The sequence below is a fragment of the Pongo pygmaeus genome, chromosome 6, assembly GCF_028885625.2.
Source record: "Pongo pygmaeus isolate AG05252 chromosome 6, NHGRI_mPonPyg2-v2.0_pri, whole genome shotgun sequence".
Taxonomy (NCBI): domain Eukaryota; kingdom Metazoa; phylum Chordata; class Mammalia; order Primates; family Hominidae; genus Pongo; species Pongo pygmaeus.
This window is the reverse complement of record NC_072379.2, coordinates 130,422,419-130,442,169: the sequence shown is the minus strand read 5'-3', so window position 1 is coordinate 130,442,169 and position 19,751 is coordinate 130,422,419. Positions and strand designations below refer to the sequence as shown.

The 19,751-nt window shown below is 47.7% G+C and overlaps 2 protein-coding genes across 2 annotated transcripts in view; one reads left to right on the top strand and one right to left on the bottom strand.

The window, feature by feature from the left end:
• PODXL (podocalyxin like) overlaps positions 1 to 19,751 on the top strand; it is a 57,954-nt gene that overhangs the window by 32,876 nt on the left and 5,327 nt on the right. Inside the window, exons 2-7 of the mRNA XM_054495781.2 lie at positions 14,058 to 14,666; positions 15,891 to 16,108; positions 16,441 to 16,512; positions 18,673 to 18,820; positions 19,082 to 19,143; positions 19,368 to 19,535. Of these exons, the coding sequence (XP_054351756.1) occupies positions 14,058 to 14,666; positions 15,891 to 16,108; positions 16,441 to 16,512; positions 18,673 to 18,820; positions 19,082 to 19,143; positions 19,368 to 19,535 (1,277 nt within the window). The remainder of the gene's footprint in view (positions 1 to 14,057; positions 14,667 to 15,890; positions 16,109 to 16,440; positions 16,513 to 18,672; positions 18,821 to 19,081; positions 19,144 to 19,367; positions 19,536 to 19,751) is intronic.
• LOC129040898 (ras-related protein Rab-5A-like) lies at positions 4,519 to 5,221 on the bottom strand. The gene has a single exon (XM_054495782.2). It carries the CDS (start codon positions 5,141 to 5,143, stop codon positions 4,544 to 4,546), a length of 600 nt encoding a protein of 199 aa, XP_054351757.1. The 5' UTR covers positions 5,144 to 5,221; the 3' UTR covers positions 4,519 to 4,543.

Genomic DNA, 19,751 nt, shown 5'->3' with positions numbered 1-19,751 from the left:
AGATTACAGGTACCTGCCACCACGCCCGGCTAATTTTTTGTATTTTTAGTAGAGACGGGGTTTCACCGTGTTAGCCAGGATGAGTCTCGATCTCCTGACCTCGTGATCCGCCCGCCTCACCCTCCCAAAGTGCTGGGATTACAGGCATGAGCCACCGTGCCCGGCTCATATGGTTTTTCTTATTTTGCTTCTTAATGTGTTGAATTGCGTTGATTGATTTTTCAAATACCGAACTGTCCATGATGAGCCTCACTTGGTCATTATGTCCTTTCTATGTAGTGTTGGATTTGATTAGTCATTAGGGAAATAAAAATTAAAACCACAGTGAGATACTACTTAATGCCTACTAAAATGGCAATAATGGAAAAGATAACTGTTGGCAAGGATCTGGAAAAATTGGATTCACAAAAAAAATTGCTGATTGACATGTAAAATGGGGAAATTTTACACTTTGGAAAATAGCTTGGCAGTCCCTCAAAATACTAAATAAAGAGTTACCATATGACCTAGCAATTCCAATCCTAGGTATGTACCCAAGGGAAATTGAAAACATGTCCACACAAAAGCTTGTACACAAATGTTCATAGCAGCATTATGCATAATAGCCCAAGGGTTAAAACAACCCAAATGTTCATCAGCCGATGAATGGATGAGCAAAAATGGAAGCTCCATACTGTGAAATATCATTTAGCAATACAAAGGAGTAAGGAACGGACACACATGCTAGCATGGATGAACCAGGAAAACAAAAGTGAAAGAGAAAAGCTTGAAAACACATCAAAGTGAAAGAAGCCAGTCACAGAAGACCATGTAGCGTATGATCCCATTTACATGAACTCTCTAGAATAGGTGAGTCCATAGGCAGAAGTAGATTAGTGGCTGCCTACTGTGCGGCTTTTCTTTTGCTGTGTCTTTAGTGTGAAGGTTTATGTTAATCAAGGCACGAGTGGGCTGGGCTTCACAATTTGTTGTTGCTATGAATACCTTCAGTGCACCTGGGGCTGCAAAGTCCTCCAGTAATATCTCTGTGGGTCTCTGCTTGTCTGTAGCCCATCCTTGTTTGCTGCTTCTCAAAGAGTCTGCCTTTTGCGGCTCCCCCCCAGCTGTATTCCACTGTTTTTATTTGAGATGCATCCTCACCATGTTGCCCAGGCTGGAGTGCTGTGGCACAATCTCAGCTCACTGCAACCTCCACCTCCCAGGTTCAAGCGGTTCTCCTGTCTCAGCCTCCTGAGTAGCTGGGACTACTCAGCACGTGCCACCACGCCCGGCTAATTTTTTGTATTTTTAGTAGATACAGGGTTTCACTGTATTGGCCAGGCTGGTCTCGAACACCTGACCTCAGGTGATCTACCCACCTTGGCCTCCCGAAGTGCTGGGATTACAGGCGTGAGCCACTGCGCCCTGCTGCTCCACTGTTATTTTTTACTTCACACTTGCTGGCCTTGTGGAACAGGGGAGGGGACCATTTCCTGATGTTCTGTTTAAGTCTCACTCAGGCCCTGGGAAGCTGAGCTTGAGGGTGTGGCCTTCACAGGCATTCCTGCCTCTTCCTAGATGTTCCGGCTGGGTTTAGCCCACAGCTCTGCTTTGCTTCAGGAATAAGGAGCTGTTTTATCTTTCCTGTTCTCTTCCCTGGCTGCGGGAGGTTTCCGCCAGTGCCCTCAGGCTGTAGATTTTACTGACCTCCACCTGAAAGGCTTTTTTCCTGCCCTATGGGGATGTGGTGGGTATGGAGTTTCAGCACCGGCTGTTTTATTTCCCCAGCCAGCCCCACCCACAAGGGTTTGCTTTTTCAAGGCTTCCTGTGAGCACCTGGCGGGGTTCCCAGGAGTAAACTGCCCTGTGTTGTGGACCTTACCATGCCTACAGCTCATAGGGCTTCACATTTTCATACTAACCCATACACAGCTTTCAGAAACTCATTTAAAAATTGTCTTTAATCAGCTGGGTGTGGTGGCTCACGTCTGTAATCCCAACACTTTGGGAAGCCGAGGTGGGTCCATCACGAAGTCAGGAGTTCGAGACCAACCTGACCAACATGGTGAAACCCCTTCTCTACTAAAAATACAACCGGGCGTGGTGGTGCATGCCTATAATCCCAGCTACTCAGAAGGCTGAGGCCGGAGAATCACTTGAACCTTGGAGGCTGAGGTTGCAGTGAGCCAGTGAGCTGAGATCACACCACTGCACTCCAGCCTGGGTGACAGAGTGAGACTCCGTCTCAAAAAAAAAAAAATTGACCTTAATGTTCTTACTGAACTTTGTCCATGTCCCAGGTAAAGCAAGTGCGCTCGGGTCCAGTTGCTCCCTGCAGTTGTCCATCTGTCTCCACTTTTCAGGGTCGTTTTCTTCATGACCTCAGGGCTCAAGAAAAGTCTTAACTTTTTGGCTTCTCAGCGGTTTTTTTTTTTTTTGAGATGGAGTCACCCAGGCTGGAGTGCAGTGGCACAATCTCAGCTCAGTGTAGTCTCTGCCTCCTGGGTTCAAGCAAATCTCCTGCCTCAGCCTCCTGAGTAACTGGGATTACAGGCGCCTGCCGCCATGCCCGGCTAATTTTTGTATTTTTAGTAGAGATGGGATTTCGCCATATTGGCCACGCTGATCTCAAACTCCTGACCTCAAGTGATCGGCCCGCCTCAGCCTCCCAAAGTGCTGGGATTAAAGGCGTGAGCCACCGTGCCCAGCCTCTCAGCTTTTTTCTTATAGTCAGAGTAGGAGCAAAGTTCTTTCCAGTCTCTGCTCTCATTAGCTGAAACTGGAAGTCCTATTTCTTTTGATGAACACAAATTCTTAACTTTGACACTAAATGTATCAGTCTTTTTCTTTGGTTTGCGCTTTTCATGTTTTGTTGATGGACAATTGTATATGAAACAATTCCTTTTACAGACACATATTAGAGCAGAACAGACTGTGCTACAGAAAGTTCACGTAAGGCCAGAATGATTTGATCTGTGAATCCTGTTTTGGAGTTTCTTTATGAAAAAAGTACCTATTCAATTTTTTTTTTCCTTTTTTGTGGTTTTATACCTTTATTTGATGTATTTGACAGTCAGCAGTTATTTCTCATCCACACTGACTGTCTATAGATTTTTGAAAGTGGTAAGAGGCACGTGGGTAACCAAAGTATAGAGCTTGTTTGGTGACTTCATCCTCATCTGTTTCCTGGACAACCGCACAGGGATAGGTATGGGACATCCTTTATTCCTTTGGCCCAGACAGCTTTGATGAGCCTGATATCAATGCGCACATCTGGAGTTCCCATCTCTTTCATGGCAGATTTCTGGATCTCTGTGAGTGCCTGAGGGGCATGCTGCTTGAAGCCCACTCCAGGATGCTCTTGGGATTGTTGACGGTGCATTCTCGGGTCACCACCTCATTGATGGCAGAACGGCCTTTCTTCTCACCACCCTTCTTCGCAGGAGCCATTTTACCGCACCCAGGTTGGAAAGGCTCAATTTCTTTATGATTATAGGATAAATGATTATTTCCATTTTCCTTGAGTCACTCTGGTTTTTTCTTTCCCAAGAAATTTGTGGCGGGGCACAGTGTCTCATGTCTGTAGTCCCAGCACTTTGGGAGACTGAGGCAGATGGATCCCTTGAGCCCAGGAGTTTGAGACCAGCCTGGGCAACATGGTGAAACCCTATCTCTACAAAAAATACAAAAATTTTAGCTGAGCATGGTGGTACATGCCTGTAGTCCCAGCTACCCAGGAGGCTGAAGTAGGAGGATTGCTTGACCCCAGGAGGTTGTAATGAGCCAAGATCACACCATTGCATTCCAGCCTGTGGGATGGAGTGAGACTCTGTCTCAAAAAAATAAAAAAAAGAAAGAAGGAAATTTGTCTATCTCATCTGCTTCAAATTTATAAATATTTGCCCATAAAGTATTATGCTTTAAATAACTTATTATTTTTGTACCTCACATTGTTTACTTATGCCTTTGGATTTTTTTTTCCCTTTTGATCAACCTCTCCAAAGACTTTTTGGCACTTTATTAGCCTGTTTAAAAAAACCAATTATTGATTTTGATATGTGGTATTGTATTTTGGTTTCTGTTTCTTTGGTTGTTCTTTCATTCCTCCATTTTTTTCTTTAGGTTTGTTTTGTGGCTTTCTATTGTTAGACTGAAGGTGGTAGATAGAGGATCAGGCCTGGGCTGGTCTTAAAGGAAGACAATGGAAATTGGAGCGCGGCTCACACCCTCAGAATGCGTGTTCCTGCCCCCACCCATACCTAAAGGTCTCTGAGAGAATTAGTTACCCTAGATCAGCTGAATGAGGAGTGAAAAAGCCAAGCCTGGTTTTATATGATTTGGGATAATATGCTAGTACCAGCCCAAACTGGACGGTGACAGGAGAAAAGCTCTATATCCTGAAGGGTGGTGTAGAAAGAAAATTCTCCCAGTGGCCAAGACTTAAAAGAATACATTTCCTTTGTTATTAACATTTAGGAAGCAGAAGACTATTCCAGCTAGTTCAAACTAGAGGTTTAGTTACTACAACACTGACTCCTGGTTGGTTGTGTGGGTTCGGTAAGGTCTACTCGACTCTTCCTCTGGCAGAATTTGCTTCTGGATTTTGTGGTTCATTCTTTGGCAGTTTTTTAGCTATTGCCATGAATATTTCATTTACATTCACTGATGTTTTAGCGGATGTCTTCATGAATAATAAACTATTGTCATCTGCATAGGACTGTGCTTCCTGGAAATCTACTGCTCTTTTATTTGCTAGGTCAGCCTTGTTTCCTGATAAAGCTATTACAATGTTAGGACTTGCTTGCCTCTGAAGTTCTTTAACCCAATTTTTTGCTCTTGCAAAGGACTCCTCATTTGTGATATCATATACAACTATGGCTGCTTGTGCTCCTCTGTAGTACATTGGTGCTAGGCTATGGTATCGTTCTTGACCAGCTGTATCCCATATTTCAAACTTTACTGTAGTGTCATCAAAACATACAGTTTGGGTTAGAAAAGCAGCCCCAATGGTACTCTCTTGAAATTCATGAAATTGGCCTTTCACAAAACGAAGCACTAGGCTTGATTTGCCAACAGCGGACTCTCCCAGAAGTACTAGTTTGAACTGGCATATTTTATTTCCAGTATTTGGCCCATTGGGTCTTGTTGCGCCTCGACTAGCCATGTCCTAATTTGAAATAAGTCCCTAATTTCAGACTCTTCAATGAACTTCCAGAATTCAAGGGGCCAATATTCTTCTTTCTGGAGGTAAAGAAACCCGAGACCGCGGCAAACCGAGCTGCGGGTTCGAATCTTCCTGGCAGCAAGGCCCAAGCGAGCATTTAACCAGCCCAGTATGACTTCCAAAAGAAGAGACTTATGATAGAGTCAAGTTTCTAATACAGAATTATTTTAAGTGTTTTGAACTTAATTTTTAATAACATGCATGGGTCCCTCTCACTAATGTTTCAACAATAGGGAAAAATGAGAACAGTGTGGACACTTGTTTCATTGGAAGGTTAGGGGGAATAATTTCTCATCACTAGGAATATAGACAAATGACTGTCTGGACCCACACAGTTAACCAGCCCATTTCTCCACACTGGTACAGTAGTCACCTGTGGAAAAAAAAAACTGGAACTTACTAATTTGGGCTTTTCAAAAACATTCTTTGTTTAGAAGGAGATTCTAAAGTTATTTATGATGCTTAGCCATAGTATTCAGGCAAATGTTTATTTCTCCTGGTACCTGTATTTAAAATGAACATTCCACATTTTAATAAATTAACCGCAAGAAAATAATCCCACATATACAAGGTCGGGGGTGGGGAAGAGTATTAATGGTATCTTAATTATACCCAGTCCTGTTTTTTTTTTTTTAAATGGGGTAAAAATCAAATGCAACCCCATCTTGTTTTAGGAATTTTGAGAACTAATAAATGCACCTTAATGGACAGTGTTCCTTTCAAACATGTGAGTTCTTTAACAAAAATGAAATAAACCCAGGTGTCTGTGATTTCTAATTAATCACTGCTGGCCATTACATAGGTTTTGTTGTTTGGGGAGGGGAGGGGGCTTTTGTTCCCTTTTGACGTAATATAGTCAATGCACTAACAATTATGTATATTCAAACTTGATTATTTTAAATTCGATCTTCAGCTGTACTGTAAATAGGGTACTGTATTGTAGTCTCCATATCTGTATTACTTTTCTGTAATATTTAAGAGTTGCTTAAAAGTATACAAAATGTACAGTTACTAAAACAGCTAATTATTTCTCTCTCCCCCTTTGACAGGAAGGGGCTTCAGTTGTTCCGCCATGGCTAGAACCATAATAAACAATGTACCCGTAATTTGTAACATAAAGTATTGCAATATGGTAGTAACAACAAAAAAAAAAGAATACATTTCCTGGTCTTTTCTTTTTGAAGGAAAGGTCCACTGAGGCGAGGCTCTGAATAGATTCATCAGCAGGAGCTAATCATTTTTAAAACAATGCTAGGGAACTCAGAAGGAACAGCAATGGAGAATCAGTGTGACTTGGAAGGTTAGGCAGGTGTGTGGAGGGACCCACAGGGATAGGTCTGGAGTGTGAGGATATTTGCCTGACGCCAGAGAAAGGCTCTGGGTAATCAGATGGGCAAGATGACCCCTTCAGCGTATCAGTTTTCTTCTCCATCGCCTAATGATGGCGCTGTGGACCCGTGACCAAGTGGCCGTGGTGGAGGGCGGCCCGTTCTGGACCTGCATGTGCCCTCAGGCTGCCACGTTTCTGTCAGCAGCGCCGTTTCTGGACTTCCAGAATGCTTTATTCACCATCACAATTACCCCAGAGACCATAGGCTTTACCAAGGAGCTTACTCTATGGCAGAATAAGTGGCCTGTTAAATTTAATCAGACTTAGCGTGAACCCCACACGGAGCTAAATAATGAAGCAGGAAGGAATATGGCTAGAACCCAGGGGATTCCCCATGGTGCCATCGTAAAAGTAAATGGAAAGACCTCTTACAGACAGCACCTTAAACACTCATCCCCGGTAAAATCCAGTATCCAATACTAATGTTGCCAGTGGTGCGAACTGATGCTCGATGGTGGTGGAAGTGATGACCTCACCAGACCCGTTCAGGAGAAGAGGTCTTGAGCACTGTTTCTGACTCGTGCCTGATTCTTTAGCCACCTCAAGTATTTTATTAGCCAACGCATTATCTTTTTAATACATTGACTTTCTCTTTAAAGCAGACAGAGTTAATTTCTAATGTTTGAAAGACTCCTGGTTTTTTCACGAGGATATAGGAGAGCAGATCAGGAGGGCGAATGGCATTCCCCCCCAAAAAGACATGTTCAGGTCCTAATCTCTGGTACCTGGTACCTGTGCAGGTGACCCTACTTAGAAATAGGGTCTTTGCAGATGTAATCAAGTTAAGATGAAGTCATACTGGATTAGGGAGGGCTCTAAATCCAATGACTGGTATCCTTATAAGAGGAGAGATATGTGGCCGGCCCCGGTGGCTCACACCTGTAATCCCAGCACTTCAGGAGGCTGAGCAGGGTGGATCGCCTGAGGTCAGGAGTTCAAGACCAGCCTGGCCAACATGGTGAAACTGCATCTCCATTAAAAATACAAAAATTAGCCTGGTGTAGTGTGTGTACCTGTGGTCCCAGGTACTTCGGAGGCTGAGGCAGGAGAATCGCTTGAACCCACAAGGCGGAGGTTGTAGTGAGTGGAGATCGCGCCATTGTACTCCAGTCTGGGTGACAGAGACTCTGTCTCAAAAAAAAAAAAAAAAAGGGAGAGTTATGCAAGGAGGAAGGTCTTGTGTTGATGGAGCCAGAGATCACAGTGACACAGCTACAAGTCAAGGAGTAGCCAGGATTGCTGGTAAGAGGCAGGAAAAGAGTCTTCCCTGGTGCCTTTGGAGACAGCATGGCCCTGCCAGTTCTGGACGTCTAGCCTCCAGAACCACGAGAGAATATATTTATGTTGTTTGTAGCCACCTAGTTTGTAGTCATTTGTTAACGCAGCCATAGGAAAGAAATGCATGATTCATTCAAGGAACGCCGAGTCTGAAAACATCGACTTCTGGGACCTGGTTGAGTGGCTGCGTTCCCTTTCATTGTGAGTCAACACAGTTCCCAGTTTGCGGGCCCTACACCTAGGAAGTCAGTGAGCTGCCCATCCATTCTGATCCTAAAGAGCACACGAGCTGTTAGCTGCTGCTCGAAAGAGCCTTGGTTAGACCCTTGAGATCGCCACGCTGGTCTTGCTGCCCACTGTGGAAACACACACACCTTTTTTCCTGGAAACGAATTTCTGTTATTTTCTCTACACCAAGGAACCTGGTGTCCATCCCCACTGAAATCAGCAGCATTTGCTATTAACATACCTGACCAGTGAAGGTCAGCCACAAGAGTTCTCAGAACATGTGAATAGTCCTCCTCTTAACAATATCCCAAATGTAATGAAATCCAAGCCACCATCAATTATAAGATGCACTATTATTTTATGAACCACTTAGAAAAAAAGCCAGGCATGGTGGCTTGCACCTGTAATCCCAGCAATTTGGGAGGCTGAGGTAGAAGGATCACTTGAGCATAGAAGTTCGAGACCAGCCTGGGCAACATAGGGAGATCCTGTTTCTACAAAATTTCTCAGGTGTCATAGTGCACACCTGTGCTCCCAGCTACTTGGGAAGCTGAGGCAGAAGGATCACTTGAGCCCAGGAGGTTGATGCTGCAGTATATCATGCCACTGCACTACAACCTAGGTGATGGAGCAAGACCCTGTCTCAAAAAAAAAAAAAGAAAAAAAGAAAAAGCACCACAGTCAAAGCGTGACCCACAATTATTTATAATACATTCTCATTTCAGAGACATGGAAAGATGTGAATCTTAGAAGTCAGGAATTACGTTGCTTAAAGCCTTGTAAAGGGAGTGTCATTTGAGTTCTCATGACACACCAGAGCGTGAGTGAGCAGGACATACATGATAAACACTCTGTTTCTCCAAGACTTTTTTTTTTTTTCTTCTGAGACAGAGTATCTCTCTGTCTCCCAGGCTGGAGTGCAGTGGTGCTATCTCCTGGGTTCAAGCAATTCTCCTGCCTCAGCCTCCTGAGTAGCCAGGATTACAGGCGTGCGCCAACACGCCCGGCTAATTTTTGTATTTTTAGTAGAGACGGGGTTCCACCATGTTGGCCAGGCTGGTCTCGAACTCCCGACCTCGTGATCCACCTGCCTCGGCCTCCCAAATTGCTGGGATTACAGGCGTGAGCCACCGTGCCCAGCCAAGACTTTGCATTTCTTCCTATACATTGCTCCAGGGAATTTCTGACAACTCAGCTTTATTTAATGTGGGTTTCCATTGAGTCCAGGTTTCAGTCATCCAACTAAGAAAGCAATGAGAACTACCTGTAGCTGCTTGAGTCAGCATATTGGATCCAAAACCTACGGTTTTGCATACCCATACTGGGTAATTCAGCCTGATGTAAAATTACAATCATCCTCCTTTTGATACAGCACCCTTAGTTAAATATCCATAAATATTTGCAAGTTTTTTTTGTAGATATTTTTAGTGTGTGAGCCTTCTCCTAGGTCAGAGTCTGTGTTTCTCCTCCTGGGACATATTGGAATCTGACTGTTGTTATAGGTTTGAAGAAAATAAAGAGCGGCGGGGATCATGATGAGATTTGGCTTTCGGTGCCAATGAACTGAAGTGAGGCTATTGAGCATCTTACAGGAGAGCAGTGGTAGAGCTTCCTGGCAAGTGAATTCTATTGAAGATGGAGATTTATGGGTAGTCTGATTCATCTACAACCTCTCATGTCACCATTTAATTCTCTAAGTTGGCCAGGCACAGTGGCTCACGCCTGTAATCCCTGTACTTTGGGAGGCCAAGGTGGGCGGAGCATCTGAGGTAAGGAGTTCGAGACCAGCCTGGCTAACATGGTGAAACCCCATTTCTACTAAAAATACAACAGATTAGTTGGGCATGATGGCGTGCACTTGTAATCTCAGCTACTTGGGAGGCTGAGGCAGGAGAATCCCTTGAACCTGGGAGGACGAGGTTGCAGTGAGCCGAGATCGCACCATTGCACTCCAGCTTGGGCAACAGGAGCGAAACTCTGTCTCAAAAAAAAAATTCTCTAGGTTCTATTTTCACATAAGAGACCTGGTGAGCTTATGAATTAAGTTAACACCCTAATTCAGCAACTCACGGAATTAAGCTTTTAAAGTCTTTTAAAGGGCCCTCTCAGCCCTTCAGCTGCAAACAAAGAGACTCCTTGAATGTGTTCTTGGAAAGTCTCTGGTTTTCAGTCTGTGCTTTCATAGGAGGTTTAGGAATTTGAATTTGTTGTTCTCTTTCTTTAAACCAGTAGTTTTTACTGGCAGTGATTTTGTCTCCCTCAGGAGACATTTGGCAATATCTGGAGACATTTTTCATGGTTACAACCGGAAAGGGGCGTGCATGTGTATTACTTGCATCTAATACATAGAGGCCAGGAATGCTGCTAAGCATTCTGTGTATAATGCATAGGACAACCTCCCATAACAAGAAATATCCAGTTCAAAATGCCAATAGTTTCAGAGTTGACAAATCCTGTTTTAAGCTATTCACCACTATAAGAAGCAACCGTCCAGGGCTGGGTGCCGTGGCTCACACCTGTAATCCCAGCACTTTGGGAGGCCAAGGCTGGAGGATCACTTGAGCCTAGAAGTTTGAGACTAGCCTGGCCATTATAGTGAGATCTCGTCTCTACAAATTATAAAAAAAAATTAGCTGGGTGTGGTGGTGCATGCTTGTGGTCTCAGCTACTCGGAGGCTGAGGTGGGGGGACTGATTGAGCCTAGGAGGTCAAGGCTGTAGTGAGTCCTGATCGTGCCACTGTACTCCAGCTTGGGCAACAGAGCAAGATCCTGTCTTACAAAACAAAACAAAACAAAACAAAAAACAATCATCCCACAAATTCCTTAATTCCCCAAATATGCTGATATAGTCCCTTAGCAATTTAGTATCTTGCCAGATGACACTATGATGCCATCAATAGTAAGAAGCACTGTTATTTTATGAACTACTAAGAAGAAAAAATGCCTGTCAAACCCACACATTGCACTGCTTCTTTTTTTTTTTTTTTTGGAGACCGTGTCTCACTCTGTCACCCAGGCTGGAGTGCAGTGGCACGATCTTGGCTCACTACACCTCCGCCTCCCAGGTTCAAGCTATTCTCCTGCCTCAGCCTCCTGAGTAGCTGGGATTACAGGCTCCCGCCACTACGCCTGGCTAATTTTTGTATTTTTAGTAGAGATGAAGTTTCACCATGTTGGCCAGGCTGGTCTCAAACTCCTGACCTCAGGTGATCCACCTGCCTTGGCCTCCCAAAGTGCTGGGATTACAGGCATGAGCCACCGCGCCCAGCCTTTATTGCTTTTTAAAACACATTTGGTGAGTGTGCCTTTCATACTCTGGCAGCAACCACTGGGCCACACCAAAGCCACTTCCTGGGCACTTCACTCTAGATTAGAGGTGATAATGTGACTGCTTATCCTTGAGATATCATGGGACACTTGCAAGTATTCCTTAATACTTGCAGAATTTTGACTGCCCTTTGTCCCCAGTAAGGCCTGACAACCAATCCTTGAAGTCTTGCTGCTGGCGGCTACTCCTGATAAACATTTCTGCTTTTCAGTAGCAAAATGTGTGTGTAAAAGATTTGGGGATACTGTCCAGTGTATGGAGTAGCTGGGATTGCTGGAGGCCACATTCAGGGCTACTTTGAACATCACCCAAGCCAGGCTGCAGATTCAGGGAGGCCAGCGCTGCTTACCCATGCCAAGCACTAGGTGGCGCTGTGGCCCGGGATGAGTGCTTGGCCTCACCTCCATGCATGATGTCACCACTCCTGCCTGCAGAGCCCCTCACGGCTGGAATGAGACTGCTAGTTCATGGTGGCACTGTCACCTGCTTATGCTCATCCCAGGGGAGGCTGGCAAGGCAAAGAGCTGGCATTTTCATAGGAGCATCACCATAGGAGGCAGATTCTGCTGCCATCAAGTCTCACGGGGTGCAGAACTCCCAGATATAGAGAAATGGTTTGGGTACTGGCTGGCACAGAGAACGGGATGCAGCCATCAGCCCCCTTCCCACCACTCCCTTCTGCTTCAGACAGAAAACTAGGAATCACCTTAGATTCTCTTCTTCCCTCACTTAGGACATCAGCAAGCAGTTGATCTCCAAAACAGTCTTGACTCTATCCACCTTTTGTCTCCAGTGTCAATAGCTTCCTATGGCCAACCCTGTTCATTCCATCTGGATTACTGTGATTGCCTCCTAACTTCTCTTCCCTCTTCCACACACGCTTCTTTCCAGTCTGCATTCCCCAAAGCAGCAGGAACAGGTTTCTCTGTAAGTCATCCTATAAAACTTCTGTGCTTTAATGCCTTCAGTGGCTTCTTTTTTGCGCCAAGAATAAAATCTGGAATCTGCGTGTTGGCCTTTGAGGAGGATGATCTTATGTCTCCTACGTAGGATGTGATTTTTTTTTTTTTTTTTTTTTTTTGAGACGGAGTCTCGCTCTGTCGCCCAGGCTGGAGTGCAGTGGTGCCATCTTGGCTCACTGCAACCTCTGCCTCCCGGATTCAAGCCATTCTCCTGCCTCAGCCTCCCAAGTAGCTGGGATTACAGGCACCCATCACCACGCCCAGCTTATTTATTTTGTATTTTTAGTAGAAACAGGGTTTCTCTATATTGGCCAGACTGGTCTGTAACTCCTGACCTCAAGTGATCTGCCTGCCTCAGCCTCCCAAAGTGCTGGGATTAAAGGCATGAGCCACCACACCTGTCCGAATGTGATTTTTAAGAGAGCATTTTATTCTCAAAAATGTCTGGTTTGGACACTCAGTTGCTGTCACTGTCATAAGACCCTGCATTTTCTCAGCCCTGAACCTGACCCCTCCTTACCAAACTCCATTCCTGCTTGTCTTCTGTCAGCTCCTTTCCCTACTCAGGGGCTTTGCAGATTCTGTTCCTTCTGCTGGGAACACTTCTCCTCCCATTCTTCACACAGCATTCTCCTTGCTATCCTTCAGGGCTTAGCTTAACCATCATCGCAGAGATGCCTTTCCTTCCCTCATTCAACATGGTCCCTCCCCGTTCGTCTCTGCATCATTTCCTTCCTCACTTCCTCCGTGTAATAAGCAGATTTGATGGCTGCTCTGTCCAGGTGTTTAGTCTCTGCCTCCCCACCAGAGTGTTAGCTTCTTGAGGGTACGACTCTCTGTGTCGTGTTCACCATTGTGTCTCCATTGCCTGACACAGAACCTATTTCCTCAAGAAATGGCAGGTGAAGCCACCAGGCTGCATGCAGTCCGGGCACTCGGCCTTTCTTTCTTGGCACAGCTCACCTAGTACTGAAATAGTAATTTGTGTAATTTCAGTTTATCATCAGTTTCTCCTAGATTTAACTTCCATGAGAACAGGGCCCACGTCTTTTTTGCTTAAGCTCAGAACAGGGCCAGGGCAGTTCAGGAAGCATTAGTCTGTGGAATTTTCTGCGGGCCACATGCCTGGGAGCTGGGGAGGAGGAGACAGAGGTGTTCCTGGCAGCTGGTTCTGGGGTAGCATATTGAGAAACTTAAAGGGGATGTGTATGGGGCTGGACGGGGAGGGCAGGGCATGCATGACAGCCTCCATATGTGGTGGGCCTCGTTGGCCTGGCCTCCCCTTCAGCAGCATTTTGCTTTTCTGACCCTGCTGCACTCCAAGCTGCCTTCTTGGAGGTTTCACGCCAGGCGTGGTGGCTCACACCTGTAATCCCAGCTCTGAGGGAGGCAGAGGTGGGAGGATAGCTTGAGCTCAGGAGTTCAAGACCTGCCTGGGCAATATAGCGAGACCCCATTCTCCACAAAAAGGAAGAAGAAAAAAAAAAAGACAAAAAAAAGAGATTTCTTGAACCTCTGAAAATTCTGGATTCAACAAAGACCCAGGCCTTTAGCAAGGCAGACAGCAGGGCTGCGAGCAAGGCCTCTGAATCCTGGGGAAGAACTGGAGAAGCGTGGTGAGGAAGCCTCCCGGCCCTAACTCCATTCTCTGTTGTCTTTACAAACAGCACTCCAGACTACTACTACAAAGTCATCTAACATAACAGCATCGACTCCAGCATCCAATGTCACCATCATGGCTACAGCTACAGCCCAGCAGAGCACAGTCCCCACTTCCAAGGCCAGCGAAACCTTGGCCTCGGTCAAGGCGACCACCCTTGGGGTATCCAGTGACTCACCGGGGACTACAACCCTGGTTCAGCAAGTCTCAGGCCCAGTCAACACTACCGTGGCTAGAGGAGGCGGCTCAGGCAACCCTACTACCACCATCGAGAGCCCCAAGAGCACGAAAAGTGCAGACACCACTACGGTTGCAACCTCCACAGCCACAGCTAAACCTAACACCACAAGCAGCCAGAATGGAGCAGAAGATACAACAAACTCTGGGGGGAAAAGCAGCCACAGTGTGACCACAGACGTCACATCCACTAAGGCAGAACATCCGACGAACCCTCACCCTACAAATCCACTTAGCCCCTCACAACCCACTTCGATACATCCTGTGGCCACCCCAACAAGCTTGGGACATGATCATCTTACGACAGTTTCAAGCAGTTCAAGCACTGTGGCTAGCCCTGGCTACACCTTCCCAAGCCCAGGGATGAACACCACCCTACGTAAGTAATGCCTGGTTTTCTTCAGGTACCAAGAAACTTTTCAGGGCCAGGCGTGATGGCTCTGAAAAGGCTCATGCCTGTAATCCCAGCACTTTGGGAGGCCGAGACAAGTGGATCACCTGAGGTCAGGAGTTCGAGACCAGCCTGGCCAACATGGCGAAACCCTGTCTCTACTAAAAATACAAACATTAGCTGGGTGTGGTGGCGGGCGCCTGTAATCCCAGCTACTCATGAGGCTGAGGCAGGAGAATTGCTTGAACCTGAGAGGGGAATAGTTTCTATTCCATACCTATTTATTTATTTATTTATTTATTTTTGAGATGGAGTCTCGCTCTGTCACCCAGGCTGGAGTGCAGTGGCGTGATCTCTGCTCACTGCAACCTCCACCTCCTGGTTCAAGCAATTCTCCTGCCTCAGCCTCCCGAGTAGCTGGGACTACAGGTGTGCACCACCACACCAGCTAATTTTTTTTTTTTTAAAGTAGAGACAGTGTTTCACCATGTTGGCCAGGCTGGTCTTGAACTCCTGACCTCGGGTGATCTGCCCACCTTGGCCTCCCAAAGTGGTGGGATTACAGGTGTGAGCCACCACGTCCGGCCGAAAGGTTTACTTACTTATTCATTATTTATAAGAGCTTGTCTTAACCTAGTAAATCAATTTCAAAATCTACCTATGGATCATGAGCCTTAGGATCATGGCCCATCTCAGACCTGTGGACCCAGAATTTCTGAGCGCTCCCTGGTGATGTTGCTGCATACCAGTGGCATATGGTCAGAAGTCAGCAGGCCACCGCTCTACAGGAGGGTGCCACACAGTGTAGGAGTGTGGGCTCCGGCTGAGATAATCCTGGATTCGAATCCCTGCCCTGCCACTTGTTGGCACAGGAACTCGGGCAAATCACTGAGCTCCTCGGAGCCTCAGTTTCCTTGTTTATGAAATACAGATGATGACGATTCCTTCCCCAGAGGGTTGTGAGGATTCAGTAGGAAAGTACCTTTGAAGCACCTAGTCCCTTGCACAAAGTAAGTGCTCAGTGAACGTTTGCTGCAGCTGCTGTGACTTTGTCAGGTTATTCCACTGGCTTGTCATAGGAGTCCACTTCTTCCGTCTCTGTGGGAGGTAAGACCAAAGAACCTGGGAAAACTATTAGAGCAAGAAAAGATTGTCCTCTTCTCACAAGGGTGCACTTATCTTTTCTCATTACCCTCATTTTCCCAATGACAGCGTCATCGGTTATCTCGCAAAGAACTCAACAGACCTCCAGTCAGATGCCAGCCAGCTCTACGGCCCCTTCCTCCCAGGAGACAGTGCAGCCCACAAGCCCGGCAACAGCATTGAGAACACCTCCCCTGCCAGAGACCATGAGCTCCAGCCCCACGGCAGCATCAACTACCCACCGATACCCCAAAACACCTCCCACTGTGGCTCCTGAGAGTAACTGGGTAACTCGAGCAGGGGTGGGGCAAGTAGGAGAACCCAGACTCGGGTAGGAGGGGCTTTAAGACAAGCTTTTCTGTTCTTTCCTCCAACGCAGGGCCCCTGGCTGGGGCTTTGAGCAGCACTTACCCATTCCCTTCTCCCTCTTCCTGGTTAGCCTGGTCCTGGCTTGAGCTGCCCTCAAGCCACGCAGCCAGGACATACCTGGCTCTGGAATGGGTCCAGCCATGCCTTCAGCTTGCCATGAACTCCTTCCTATCTGGGTCACCCCTTAGTTGGGGGGAAATGTCAAAGATTCCCTATTAGTCCAAACCTTAATCTCAGTGGCTTCTTCCAGACAAAGTGTGAGGCTCCTGAGACACCCAGTGAGAAGCAGCTCATCCTGAACCTCACAGGAAACACCCTCTGTGTGAGTAGCTCACTGATCTAAGCCCCCAGGTGCAGGCTTGAAGCAGGGTTGAGGGAGGGAGAGGGGAATGTATGTTCTTTCTAGGTGCATTTTAAAGCATCTTTCTAAGGTGCATTTGCTTTCCGGCCCTCATTTCTTCCTAGTAGGAAGTGGTCCTTTCTCATCTTACAGAGTGACAGACCAAGGTTTAGACTTCTCTAAGTCAGGACACACCCACAGGACTGAACCCCCCTCCCACCCCCCGGTTTCCTTGGCTTTCACTGTGTGACTATTTCCAGTATGCTGAGTTGAGGGACCCTGATCCTAGTTCTTGTTTGCCCCTAGCTCTGGGAGTGACTTTGGTGAGTTGATCTCTTTGGGTTTCAGATGTCTCAATTGAAAATGAGAGGTGAGGCCAGGTGTGGTGGCTTACACCTGTAATCCCAACACTTTGAGAAGCTGAGGCAGGAAGTTTGCTTGAGGCCAGAAGTTCAAGACCAGCCTGGGAAACATAGGAAGACCCTGTTTTTACAGAAAGAAAAGAAAAAAAAGAGAAAATGAGAGGTGTAGTCTGTCTGCTTTAATCATCCATGGACTATCTGAGAGCCTTGATGGACGAACAGTGCTGGGAGATTCTCCCTGTAACCTGAGGAGCTGATGGGATGGGTGGGAGAGAAAAGGGCCCAGGAATGCAGGAACCACTGCCAGCATTTCTCCAGTCTGGGTGGTGAGCGTGCGTGTGAGCACAGCTGTGTGTGGGAGGTAGCAGTGTGTGAGCAGCCTTCAGGCCACCGGTCTCCATTGGTCCAAAGGCTTTGGTCTGGGGAGTGTGCGCTGTGCACACTCAGTAAATAGCTGCTGAGCACGGCAGGTGCTGGAGATGGCTGGCTCACTGCTGCCCTCTCCTGGTCAGTGCCAGTTTTTTGCAGCTACCCCCTAGGAACTAGAACAGACCCAAACACGGTGTCTATAGATAAGATGGAGAATTTGGGCTTACAACACTTTAATGCTGACTGAATTTTCTGCAGTTGTTTTCTTTTGGGTGTCCATTATGCCTGCATTCTCCAAGTGAACTTTACAAAAGCCTACATCTAGACCAGAGTTTTAAAAGGGAGCAGTGTTCTCCTAGGGTTGGGCTTATTGGACAAGGCAGGCATTGCATGAGATGGGCTCTGGGGACAGTCAGGTGCCCGCCCAGCTCTTCCTCAGACCCTCTTTTTGGATGTAGCTTGGTAGGCTGTGTGATTGTTTGTCAAGGAAAATGGGAAACCCTGGATCCCTTCCTGATGTCAGGGTGGGGAATTAGTAAGCCTAAGGAAATTCTGGTAGAAACCTTAGGGGTGGTTTGTATGGGTTCTGTGCTAAGCCATCCCTAGAGTCCTTTTCTTTGTCTTAGTCATTTATTCCGGAATCAGGTCAGAGAAGCCCCAGGGAGGGGTGCCCCTAGATGGCATGGCAGGACTGGGTACATGCTGCCCACACTTCTCTCCTCATCCTCAGCTCTAAAGCCACATCAGCCACAATCTTTGTTCTTAGAGCTAAATAAGACCCCCTCCAAGATATCCTAGGGGTAGCTTCAAGATCCCACCTGTTCCCCTACTCAGTGGAGCCCCTTCCCTGTCAGCCTGTCCATGGCTTCAGAGCCAGAGGCTCTGCCTAGGGCAAGGGCACATGTATTTCAGCTTTGGGGGTAGAGACCCTTCTGCTGAGAGCTGCAGCCTCCCCACCTGATTTCTCTGAACTGGGCATGAAAGGCTGGTGAATGGGAGTTCAGGGGGAATTGGAGTCTCCCTGCAGGCTGTAGGGGTAGGGTTGCTGTGCAGTGTCCCCGCTCTAGCCCTTTCTAGGGAGGGAGATGAAAAAGACCCCCAATCCGCAAATAGCTTGGAGGGAAAAAAGGGGCACTAGGGTGAAAGGAATGAAAGGTGCAAGCATAGACCAGATAAACACAGTGCGGGGAACGGGCTGATGGGAACGAGACAGAGGAGGCAGGAACTGGCCCAGAACAGCACGCAACCCTTGGCTCCTGGCAGGCCTGCATGGAGCACCACCTGGGGCTGGAGAGGGAGGCAAGTTCTAGCACAGCAACAGCATTCTCCCGGCCTTAGCTGGAGGGCAGCCCCACAGGCCTAGGCTGCTGTCACACTCCCCGCGGAGTCACCTGCGCTCTCCCCACCATAGGCAGAGGGCCCTCCGGATGAGAAACTGGTCACGCTGATATGCCAAGCAGTCAAAGCCACCTTCAACCCGGCCCAAGACGAGTGCAGCATACGGCTGGCACGTGTTCCAGGAAGTCAGGCCGTGGTCGTCAAAGAAATCACTATTCACAGTGAGTGGAGGGCAAGGGGGCCTGGGCGGGGCCTGCATGGGTGGGAATCGGGGGCATGCAGAAGCCACATTGGAGGCTGGGTCACAGTGGTGCCCCTTCAGTTCCCTAAGAACTGTCAAGCCACACCCCCTCCCAGGTCATCCGAGAGACACACTCAGGAGACTGAGATACGGTGCGTCCCTCTCTTGGGGTACAGTCCCCGTCCCCCATTGCCTCGCTCTGGGCTGGGCCATTGGGCAGCGTCTCCCTCCTCTCCCACAGCTAAGCTCCCTGCCAAGGATGTGTACGAGCGGCTGAAGGACAAATGGGATGAACTAAAGGAGGTAAGCGGCCCCCCAAGTGTGGGGACAGAGTGGCTCCGAAGCCCCTTGTGGGAGGTCTGGTTACTCCCCTCTCTCTGTATGGAGGAACCCCGTCACGTGCCTGCATGTAGAAGAGGGCGGCGGCACAGACCCTAGCAGACTGCAAGCAGAGGGGCTCTACAGTGAAGCCGGGGGCTGAGGGAGAGAGGATGCCCCCAGCCTGTTTTCTGCCACTTCCCATGCAGGCAGGGGTCAGTGACATGCAGCTAGGGGACCAGGGGCCACCGGAGGAGGCCGAGGACCGCTTCAGTATGCCCCTCATCATCACCATCGTCTGCATGGCATCATTCCTGCTCCTCGTGGCGGCCCTCTATGGCTGCTGCCACCAGCGCCTCTCCCAGAGGAAGGACCAGGTAAGCAGCTGTTTGCAGCCACACAGGGGAAGCAGCCCAGGTCACCAGAGGAACCCTCCCCTCGTGATTCCCGAGTTGCAGAAGAGGAAAGGGAGCAGGCCCTGGACCCTTTCTAACAGGCAGAGGCCACCCCTGATAGGCAGCCGCCTCAGTCCACAGAGCATTACAGAGGCAGCATGGCAGAGGAGAGAGCGTGGGCTTTGGAGTCAGGAAGAC